Below are 11870 nucleotides of genomic sequence, written 5' to 3' on the forward strand. Positions count from 1 at the left end.
CATTGGTTAAACATTCCTGGGCAATACCTGCAGGTGTAACACTTCTGAATAACATCACCAACTTTTTAAGGAGCAGATGTCACCTGACCTGGAATACTCAATAACAATTTCCTAAGATCATTGTGCCATGATACACCCTCCTGGGCATGGTTCACTTGAACGGCCCTCATAAGATATAGAAGATATACTGGAAAGTTCTATAGGGTTTATGATATAACCTCCTAGGCTGGGTTCATTTAAACAACCTTTGTAAGATATAGAGGAAAGTACTTACAAGTGGTTCATTAAGGCACACAGAAAAAAACAATTTCTCCTTATTTATTGATGCAGGAGCTGGAAATGCAAGCCCGTGCACATGGACTCCCTACCATGGCCTCTTCATTAGGGACTGTGGACCTCGCCTCCCATCTCATGAAGCAGCAGCAACAGCAGCAGCCTTACCAGGAGGACATGAACGGAGAGTACATGCAGCAGGCGGCAATGTCTCAGATATCAGGCACTGACCTCAAACATGGCTCAACGACCTTCTCTGATCCACTGTCACATTTCACAGACTTCTCCTTCAGTGCCACACTAAAAGAAGAGCACCGGCTGGACAAGATTCTGATGGATGACAACTTGTCTCCATTTGGGACTGATCCTCTCTTGTCTGCCACGTCGCCCGTCGCATCCAAAGGGAGCAGCAGGAGGTGCAGCTTTAGCACAGATGACGGGGATGACTTATGATAGCTGAGCAGTGCAGCTTTTTACTGCTGTTTACATTTCTTCACAAATCTGCCAGTTGCCAGACTCTATCTTGGCCCGTTTTGGGGCTGTCCTGCCGAGCACCAGTCCCATCATTTCCTTTTGATCAGACTTCTTTGTGAAGAATGTATCCAAACAGGTCAAGGAGACTAATTTCAGCACTGATGACTTGGACAGAAGCAAACTTCAGCATATCTAGTATATAAATATAGTAAAGGGAGACATCAACTGTAAGGATTCAGGAAACTTTGGCACAAAGTTCTGGGAGCGCATACTGTTATCACACTGCCCGTAATGTTAAACAGGGTGGCAAATGAAGGTTATTAACTGTCAGATTGATGCGTACACATATTTTAGCAACAGTCAAGAAGAGATTTTGTCTGCTTGCGCCACAAAAAATTAGAGGCCTTCAGAATTTGTATGTGTTTTGTCTTTTATATATATATATATATATATATATATATATATATATATATATATATATATATATATATGTATATTTTAATATCTGTGTATATTTATACATGTTTTAATCTAATCGCTTGAAATAATGTTACATTGATGATTCATTATGTTATCTAACCTGTAACACATTTCTTTTTTGTTGAAAAGAAAAATAAATGCATTTTTGATAAACCCATGATTGTATGCCTTATGTGCAAGCACAGTATTAGTAAATTATTTATTCCTATACACCACTCCACTTGGAGAGTTTTACATAATATAAACAGATATGCAATATGCTTAATAAAGCTTCTCTTACACTTTATTGTAGTTGAAATTTTACTTAACCTAAGCTAATATAGGTGTTAGATTGCACAGCAGGTTCATACACTAGCCTTTTACCCCTGAGCACCTGGGTTAAAATTAAATGAGTTTGTTAGTCTCAAAGTAATCCTAGTGGACAGTGGTCCACATTACAAAACCACCACCACGTCGTACAGCTGACACTGAGAAAGTGATCAAAAAGACAGCAAATACTGGAGGTCACAGTAAAATACCTGTTCCGTTACCAAACAAGATGGTGGTCCCTACAGGCTAAGCTTTACATTAAGATGAGAGTTTGGGACAGTTCAGACTTCAACTCAATTAACACAAAAACACATGTGAAGAACCAAAAGTTCAGCACAAAAAAAAAAAAAAGGTGCGGAGCTCCTTTAGGGCCATAATAGGAGGCTGTGGTCCAGTGGTTAAAGAAAAGGGCTTGTAACCAAGAGGTCCCTCGTTCAAATCCCAGCTCACTCACTAACTCACTGTGTGATCCTGAGCAAATCACTTAACCTCCTTGTGCTCCGTCCTTCGGGTGAGACGTTGTTTTAAGTGACTGTGCAGCTGATGCATAGTTCACACACTCTAGTCTCTGTAAGTTGCATTGGATAGAGGTGTCTGCTAAATAATACTGATATATACTGTGTGTTATAGATGTATTAAGAAGGGATGCTTAGTATGTTAATGTACATTCCCAGAATTAACATTTGTCAATAGTAAATCAATATCTACAGTATATTATACTATATTATATTATATGGATTTGTACTTGACAGGTTTTTATACTTCAAGTTTATTTTTAAAATGTGATTTAAAAGAAACTGGACAATTACTGTTTCTCAGTACAGAGCATTTATAAAATAAAAATTTTTTTGTTGCTCCCCAAAGGGAAGTTTGTGTTTTTTGTTGCTTTTTCTCAAAGAAATTGTGCAAAAGCTTCTGAAAAAACATTAAGGAAAAAAGAGTAAAGAATAAAAACTACTTTGATAGCAAGTAAAAAAAAACCACCATGTAGTCCAAGCTCTTTCCACCGATAAATGAGATTACTAGTACAGTACTGTTTTATTTAGCTAAATATGTAGATGGCCCAAAGCTAAAATCAATGAAGCATAATTGGACCAATTAAAAGAAAAACTCAGTGATTAGTTGTTTTTTCCAAGTAGGTAATAACTTAACTTTTGTCTAAACATTTCAAGGCAGTCTCAAGTGAACTGCCCATCTATAGACACATTCTTGAAATCTGCTATGTTATCTTTGAAGCACATCCAACATAATAATGAGATGCTACAAAAGGCAACCTATTCACAAGATCCAGAGCTGCTACAACTTGAATGCAATGCTAAACCATCCTTAGGATCTTGCAATACAGAGGAAATCTATTACAGTCCTAATTTTAATAATGCAGTTGGAAATGGAATCTCCTGCCATCTGTTTTTTTTTTTTTTTTATAGCCATTATCGGTATGATTTATTGCAAATATTCTGAACATTTTGAAAAACTGCAGTCAAGTGGAATGATGGCAGCAACATCACTAAGTAGCTTGGGCAACAGCCACAAGCTCTCTCTCTCTCTCTCTGGCTTCTTAATTACTGAACTATGTGTATATAAAAAGAAACAGCAAGAGATGGAAACCAAGAAAAAATGAGTTTAGTACAAAGTAATTCTCTCTTACTGTAAAGTAAAAAAAAAAAAAATCAAGATTTGCACAATTGGTTTTGATCATCAATCTACAAAACATTTTTGAAGAGGTTTTAGCAATGTTTGTTTTATTCAATGAAATATATCTGTGTGCTGCCTTGTTATGGCACTTTTATAAGTTATGTAATATAATTCCCTTAATGGAATTTATGTTACCATACATGGTTCCAAATCTACAGAAGTATATATTTACCAGAGGCCATGCCCCCTCTTTTTTTGACAAGAGAAACATATGCACAGCAGAAAAGAACGTGCTTATACTCGGTTATACTGTGTATACTTTTACACACACACACCGGACCTTTAGAAAGTCTCTGGCGTCGTTGTGAACTTGTATAATTTGACTCAGTAAATATGGTTTAGTTCATTCACTTATAGACAATACTCGTGTGATTACCATCTTGTACAGATGCAGTAGGTTATTTCGGGTTTGTTCAATCTTTATACGACTTCTAGAGGAAGAGTTTGCTCGTTTTACTTGTTTTTTTTCATATTTCTACATATTTTCTCCTTTCCCCACTAACAAAGGAACTGCTTTTCAGATTATTGCCATTTGCTTTAAGGAAAAGAAAATGCACATTTGTTCACCACTTCAAACCCCATTTAATAGGAAGCTCAGTTACTGCTTCAAGTGGCAATGTGTGTATGAATAATGTGTACTTTCAGTAAATCTTTTTTTTTTTGTTAAATTTGAAAAATGCAGATTTTTTTCTGCAATGAAAATCCTTACATATAATCCTAAAACATAATGCTGGTTGTAACCGATATGCTACATAATTACATTGGTTTAAAACAAAGTGCAGCCTATAATTTTGAAAGGACTGACAGTGTGAACTACAGAGTGTCTGTGCCGTAGAAACAGGCATGGAGCATATCATGCTTAGTTTGGAGGATCCTGCAGGATTTAAGATTTTTTTTACTTGTTGACTTAAGTAAGTCCGATCATTACAAGACAACACTGCTGCTAAGCATCTGGCAATAACTCTACATTTTTGAGAAAATCCAGTACTTCAAAATACTTCCATTGTGATTTTGGAAAATCACCTGTTGCACTTCCTGATTTCTTTTCAGATATTTTCCTTCTCCCAGCAATATGCTTCATTATACATTTAGAAAAGGAAATACGGGACTTGATGCCAGACTGCACAGTAAGGTTTACATTGGTTTTAGACAGACAAGACTTACAAATCATTCAGGATTCTTTCGGATTGTACAGGATATCACACCATTATTTTCAATAGAGATTTGATCGGAACCCCAAAATTATGCAAATACAGAGTGCCTGTATGTAAAAGGCTTAGTTAGACAGGTTTTACTGTGTATTTGGTTACAGTCTCTTTAAATAATAAAAAACACAATAAAAAGTATGTATTTTCTTAGTAGTTATTTTGTGTAATTTACACTTGTATAGTCCATAACTGTGCTTGATGTACTTTAGAATGATAAAATGCCCATTTCATATATAATTTATATGTTGTGTTAGTGTTTTTTAAATGTGAATCTTCAAGCATGCTGTAGAAAAGAACTCTGAAGATGTCTTTAAAAAAGGACCTGAGTTACCTAATGCAGGCTCTACAACGCTTGAATGAATGTGTTTTTATACTAAGATAAAATGACACACCTCCAAACGAGGCACCATGTTAGAGAAGCCGCAAAATCCATTTTGTGCAGCGCCTTCAATTTTATTTTGTATACCAAGCAATTGGGAGGCATTGGAAAGTTTTGTTTTAAAACCAACATTTATCTGACGCGGGGCACAATCTGTCCCCAGGTAGTGGTTCACTTAATTATCTGGTAAATAGACTTTTGGATACTAGACTCTGTACAGTATTTCACCACAATTCTCTCAAAACAATCATTTGCTGCAATATGCTATGTATGAAAATCTGCAATCAGTTCGGGTTAATACAATACCTCAAAGTTAGTCCTCTACAAAGTTGGTACAGTATAACGATCAGCTACTACAGGCTTGCAACCAAATCACATTTAATAATGCACAAATAGTTAGCATATAAAATGCGAGGACAGCTTTAAGGCAGCAGAGAGCACCCTTGGCCCAGAGACTGACAATAAGGATATGCTCTTTATCCTCCATGGAATTTTATACTGATCCTATTATAGCCTATGTACTTTTGCCTGAGGGATGCCTAATGGAGAGGTTATTATAACACTGGTCATGGATAGGTGTCTGGAGAGATATAGAACTGTGGGCTTGCCAGTTAATAGATTTTGTTCTGGTATTACCTTTCTGATCTGTGAGGCCAAAGGTCCAATCCCTTTCTTAATATTTTAGGGGGTATATTTGAATGAAGCCGAAAAGAGCGCCTATCCACTGTCTACTTTTGCTTAATTTACAAGTGTCTCTAAAAACTGTGCTAATCCTTTCACCTGCCAGAAATGTGCGGGTAACCTTTGGTAAACCATATGACCTTGGAGAGACAGCTGTACAGCTCAGATTGATTTGTAGTGTAAAATGGGGCTGACAGGTCTGCTGTACTGAGCACTGGGACTCAATAGCCTAAAACACTTGAGGATGTAGGCAAATACAAACTTTAATATGATGGCTGTGGAACCCATTCTAATTTTGATCTCTTCAGTTAACTGAACTTTTTAATGTAAATGCCAGATTTTGGATCATTATTACTACCTAAACATGCTGGAGTATAAAGCTGCAGTTCAGACCCTGCCGTTTGAGACCTCATATGCATCATTTTGCATTATTAATTTAGTCTCCACCCAACAAATCTTTTGAGACTGACTCATTTATAATTAATGTATAATTGTTTATTAAATGCACAGCCCTGACCCTATTAAGCTAAATCCTCACTTGAATATTCATGCATTTAAAAATAAGTCTGTGTTAATGGCAACGTTCTCAAGCATGCATACATTAAATCAGTCATAATTGCATTTATATATCTTATAATTATCTATTATGTATTGAGATGGCACTTTAAAGGTCATTAAAATAACCAAACCTACTTGAAAGAAAAATATGACCCAACCATAATACATATAAATGTGAATTTAAATTCATATATTCAGTTTTTTGGGAGCTGTTTTAGCACAAAAGACACACTGAATTTATCAATGTATTTTCTCTGAAGGGAAAGCAGAATATAACTGTTTCCGGTAATGTGGAAAAATTAGTAACACGTATCACTGAAGATTAATTTAATTGGTCAAAACCAGTACATAAAGTGGACCACTAGAGGTCTCTCTCGTTACAGTTTTATATCAAAGGTCAATTACGACCTTAACTGCACAATTCAAACTCATAATTACTGAAATTCAGAATTAAACAGTCACAATACACTCAGGACCTTGTGAATGAATTCAAACCTTCTTTCAAATGAGTATGCAGTTTAATAAATCTTTTCAAAAAAACCTCTTTAACTATTAGTTGTTTTTAATGTAAATTAGCTTATATTTTCTTTCTGCTCAAAAACAGATGAATCTGGAAAAAAATAAAATACAAGTAAAAACAGTGAATTTGACTAAGTGTTTTAAAAATGACATATTTTATTGTATGAAACTGTGGCATTCCACACACAATTTGAAGGACATTCTTTGTGCAAATTAAACCACATCAGTTTTAAAATCAGACTTAAGGAGCATCTGTCTTTTATGATATTTGAGATGACTTAATTTGAAATTAATTCATGTTTAGACATGCTTAGTTATCCCTGTACTGCACATGTTTATTATCTTGACAAAGCATTTTTAAGCAATATAATGTAGTCTTTAAAATGTAGTAACTGCCTGGAATGTTATTCATAGAGAACAATTGTGCATCCTATTTAATATAAATAGCCTAATTTAAATGTTTGATTTCTTGCAAATCTTGTAAATATATATCTAGTGTTTTATGTTCAAATACAAGAAATGTAATTACATCCAATCAAAGCTTTACAGAAATATTCAGTTTTGTTTAATTCATGCGTAAGAATATATTTATGTGACAGAACTTCAGTCTTATTTTTGTCTTGAAGTGCTTTATGCTTCTTGACCTGAGGAACTTGGACACCCTTGGAGTGGCCCTTTTTTTGTTTCAGTCCCTCTGGAGGGGTAGTTATTTAAACACCCTGTGCATATTAATTAATTTCCTGTTAGGAACACCATTATGAAAATCAATATAATACTGATATATCTGAGGGACTCCACTCTAATATGCTCTATTAAAAATAAATAAGATGAAGATAAAAGGGGTAGAGATAAGTATAGGTGCAGTAGATGACTGACTTTCTTTTAACCCTGGGAATGAAGTGCCAGGCCAAACAGTCCAGGGTACTCTGTTCCTGTTACTTAGCGCCCTCACAGGTCAGGAGGGAGATTTACCACCAAAGATAATTCTATTTATTGTTTTGCACAAGGGCGCAGTGGAAAATAATTACCTGGCTGAAATGCAATTTTGAATTTTACATCCTCAATTATTTTGCACTGTGCCCTTCTGACGGAAATAGAATGATCTTTGGTGGTAAATCTCCCTCTGATGATCGGTGTTATGAAATATGTTGTGAGTGTTTTGTTTGTTTTGTCTTGTCTGAAAATACTGTTTTATTGTTTAGACAGCTAACACGACCTGGAGCTGTCACCAAAGGCCAGCACCAACCCGGACAACATCACTGCACTTTGTTTCGTTAAGGACTGTATATCCACTACGAGCATGCACTGTGGACTTGTTTTTGTGTTTGTGTTACGTGTGGGTGAATAGGAACGGGACTGTTTATTATTTGGGAACCAACTGTGGATTTAAACAGAGCAACAAACCCTGCTGCATTGCCTGTTAACATTGTTATTTATTTACTGTTACGCCATCAGGCAAATGGATTACAAACCATTAAACAACATTGCACCTGGATTATAATTGTCTGTCTGTTGATTGATCACCTGCACACTGTTAACCACTTTGCCACAGCCCTATATAAGCTTAAGAGCAATGCAATTCTGATAATGAGGGTCTCAATGAGCACATTGGTCTATTTAGTTGCCAAAAGAGTACAGAGCAGTAGGCGCTGTATGACATTTGTAGAGCACAAAAATAAACAAACAAAAAAAATATGCCAGAGGAAGGGCAGCAAAGTCCTCTTGGCACACGGAAAAGAAAATAAAAAGTTTTCTGAGAAGGAGCTGAGAGTCCTTATGGCTGAGGTCACTCAGCATGAAACAGAGTTGTTTGGAAAAGCCTCAGCCAACATCAGTTATGCTAGTATCCTTAGGAAATGATATGTTTTGGTCTGCCCTTTTCAGCATGACATCCAGAAATGTGCCTAGCACTCTGGAAAAGGTGAATTGGGCTATCCCTCCAGACATTCCAACTGTGTTCTGAAAGGAACCAGAGGCTAAGTAATGCAGAGAACACAGCACTTTCACATGTGCTGGGATAGCGGTCCCTAGATTGACGCTGGGGTCTAGCTCATCCCTCAATTCAGCTATTAGGCCTAGTATAACCTGTGGAGTGAGATGATAACGCTTTAGCACCGCATAACAAAGTGACCCTGGGATTGAATATGCAAGGTTTTCCTGTCTTGCCCTTCTCCTCCCAACGTGTTCCTGCCTCTCATTAACAAGAGCCAAGTGTTGCCGCATCAGGAAGTGTACCACAGTAGCCATCCTGAAGTCTCTGCAGGTGTGTGCTTTTATACAGATCTTAGTTACTCGCTTCTACAATGGTTTGCACCTTGTAAGAAGAGGTGTAAAGTTTTTGGAGGGTCAGCAATTGCCTAAGTGCAAGGCAAAATCCTTGCATTATAATATTTGCGCCTGCTTAGTATCCAGATCCTGCACAATTCCATGCTCTTTTCTTCATCTGAATGCATTTCAATATCATTTTAATGGATTAATGATGGCAAAGTGCTAATTTGATAGCGGGTGCAGAACTCCAGGTTAACACCATTCTTTACATACACCGCATTTTTTGTAGCTGCTAAAATCAGACTTTACGGCTGCTAAACACGATTTACGGCAGCATTATTATAGCGATATTAGTCTGTTCTGTTTGTAAAGTATACAGGCACATAAAAAAAGCTTATTTAACTGATAACAAAATGATATTCATTATCTGAGCACCAACTCATTTGCATTTGTCTTCATACAACATTTCAGCCTCTAACATTAGAGACTCGCTAAAAAGTGCAAAATATAAATTTCTGTCAGCTGTAGTATTTTGTTTTCTAAGTGGTTTTATTTAATAACTGTCAGCCAGTTCGTATAACGAAACTTGGAAAGCGCTTTTAATAGCGTTCAATAAATAAACAAGCAATCTGAACAAGCTTATCCCTTGCCTTAGCAGCCAGTGCAGTAAATAATACTCCAACTGTCATCATGAGTTGAAACATGTCCACATATTTAATAGTATATGCAATCTTATAATACTCAGGATATCCTTGCCAAGCCAAAACTGTTTACAGGATGCTTTTAACTGTCAGAATTGTAACAAATAAAATATAATTAAGGATTAAGGCAACACAAATAGAAATTATTCTGCTAAATGTTACTTGAAGCACATTCTAATACCCTGGTAGTAAAATACTTAAGCATTAAGGCAACGGGGAAAAAAATAAAACACTTCTGTTGTATATTACTTGCAACGCTTTATAAATCCTTTTTTTTATATTATAACATGTGTCACGTTAAGTTGCAGCTGTCATTTTTAAAACTGTGTAGGCTAATGTGTGTAATCTGCTTTGCAACACATCAATTATGATTGATATTCCTCGACCGTGAGGTTTTATTGCAGTCTTCATGGTAATCAGTCTTCCCTTGTTAGAAGACCTGTTTAGTAAATAATGAGGGTTTTTAGCGGATACTGGCTTGTAGAAATGTTATTCAGAAATGCAAACAGCTAGACACCCGGTGGATTACAAATACTTATTTCTTAATTAAATCCATGACCCCACACTCTATGATTTTCTTCTGCTCCTCTTTAGAGAAGACACTGTCCATTTTGACCATTGGCAGGAAAGAGGAGGAGATGTAACACTGTAGATCTAATTGTTAGTTAATAATTTCTTTCAGACCAATTTAGTTTGTGTTTCACATTTGTTTTCTTGACTCTACAGGTCTGAGTGGTCTGTGGAAAGGTTTATTGATGTACATGTAGTAGCTGTATCAACACATCTTTGTACTGATACTGTAGAAAGATGCACTGCCCCAGGATCTAAAAGGGATTAAGCACTCCACCGAGCACCCAAAGGGCACAGAATTAATAGGTCTGAATAAAAGAACTGAATACAATATAAGGTGGGTGTCACCACACAGAGAGGATGTGCTGTTCAGACTTCCAGCTGTACACTTGCTTTCATTATTTTAATTGTTTGGGTTGATCTTGCTTGTCAGTGAATGTAAAAAGAAACATTTCTGCCATTTTTAAAAAAAAAATTATTATGGCAACTATTTGGAAACACATCGTGCTATGGCAACCGTCCCTCCTCTCTCTGTTTTATAATTAGAAGGCACACTGGCATTAACTATGAAAGAGCCAAGCTCCATTACTGCCAAAGCAGCCACAGAAAAACTACCTTTGCAATACTCTAATAACACACGGGGTTTTGCACCCAAAGCCCCTCAGACTTAGTCATTGCTATATTTTTAGTTCTGTAACTATGGTGTCTACAATTTATGACTATAGACATTAGTTTTTCAAGCATTCAGATTTGTTTTAATTCAGTCAGTAACTATACATTTTTAATGAAGAATATATACAGATATATTTGAGCATCCCTGTGAGGAGAGCTTATGTTTTTGTAAACGGTCTGTCACTGCCTTTTCCAACTGCTAATATTTTATAAACCATTTCAGATGTCGACTTGATACTTTACAAAGCTGCCGCTGACACACAGTCAAATATCTCAGAGACCATTTATGGTGGTAACTTTATATTTGTAGGGTTTTATGAACCCTGCATGCTGAATGTGTTGGTTTACAAACCATTTGATCCAATATCCAATATGCTATTGACGTTACATAATAACCCGAAATTCTTTGTTTTTGTTAAAACAAAGAACAAAAACACCTATTTCTAGTTGTAACTAAGATACTTGGACTTTCAAAGATACAAATCTTTGATTCAGATTTTCTTTTGTTGAAAGATTTTAAAATCATTGTGATGGACTGGTAGGTATATGGGGGTTAACTGGTCAGCCAGTGAAATCAACTTACTAGACCTCAAACCATTAATGGTCTCAAACAGTCTGAATGTCAAACACCAAGGTTTGGTTTTCCATACAACACATCCAACTATCATTTTTTTTCAGTTTCAAAGCATAAAGGCAACAAGATTTCAGAGTGTGGTCTTTGGTCAATTTCACGTGGTTTTCAAGAAATGGTCTGGTAGTTGCCAGATCATTGCTATGCCAAAATGCAGAGTTGCCTGCACAAAATTCAGTATGACAGTGAAAATAGTGTCAGTTTCAAGGTAATTCCCTTAACCTCTTCTGTGCTACAGACGTACCTGGTACGTCATGATTAAAAACATGGTTAAAAAAAAAAAAAAAAAAAAAAGCTGGATTGCCGTTTTTTCACTCGGGGTCGCTCATCCAGGAGTTATTACATAACATATTAGGTCAGTGGCTTTAATTTTACTATATTACACTGATAAAATATATTTGATGTGACGCAGGTGTTAAATGTAATTTACAGCCTATTTGAACGCAAGCGGT

At 36.1% G+C, this 11870-nt stretch overlaps 1 protein-coding gene across 5 annotated transcripts in view; it reads left to right on the plus strand.

The window, feature by feature from the left end:
• LOC117415210 (transcription factor EC-like) overlaps nucleotides 1–1207 on the plus strand; it is a 53564-nt gene extending 52357 nt beyond the window's left edge. The window contains exon 9 of one of the 5 annotated variants that reach the window (XM_059027430.1): nucleotides 331–1207. In XM_059027430.1, coding sequence (XP_058883413.1) covers nucleotides 331–726 — 396 coding nt within the window. In that variant the 3' untranslated portion in view covers nucleotides 727–1207. The remainder of the gene's footprint in view (nucleotides 1–330) is intronic. The other 4 variants (XM_059027431.1, XM_059027432.1, XM_059027433.1 and 1 more) reach the window with 4 other exon arrangements.
• The last annotated feature ends 10663 nt before the right edge of the window (nucleotides 1208–11870 follow it).

This window comes from Acipenser ruthenus, chromosome 7 (assembly GCF_902713425.1).
Source record: "Acipenser ruthenus chromosome 7, fAciRut3.2 maternal haplotype, whole genome shotgun sequence".
Classification (NCBI taxonomy): domain Eukaryota; kingdom Metazoa; phylum Chordata; class Actinopteri; order Acipenseriformes; family Acipenseridae; genus Acipenser; species Acipenser ruthenus.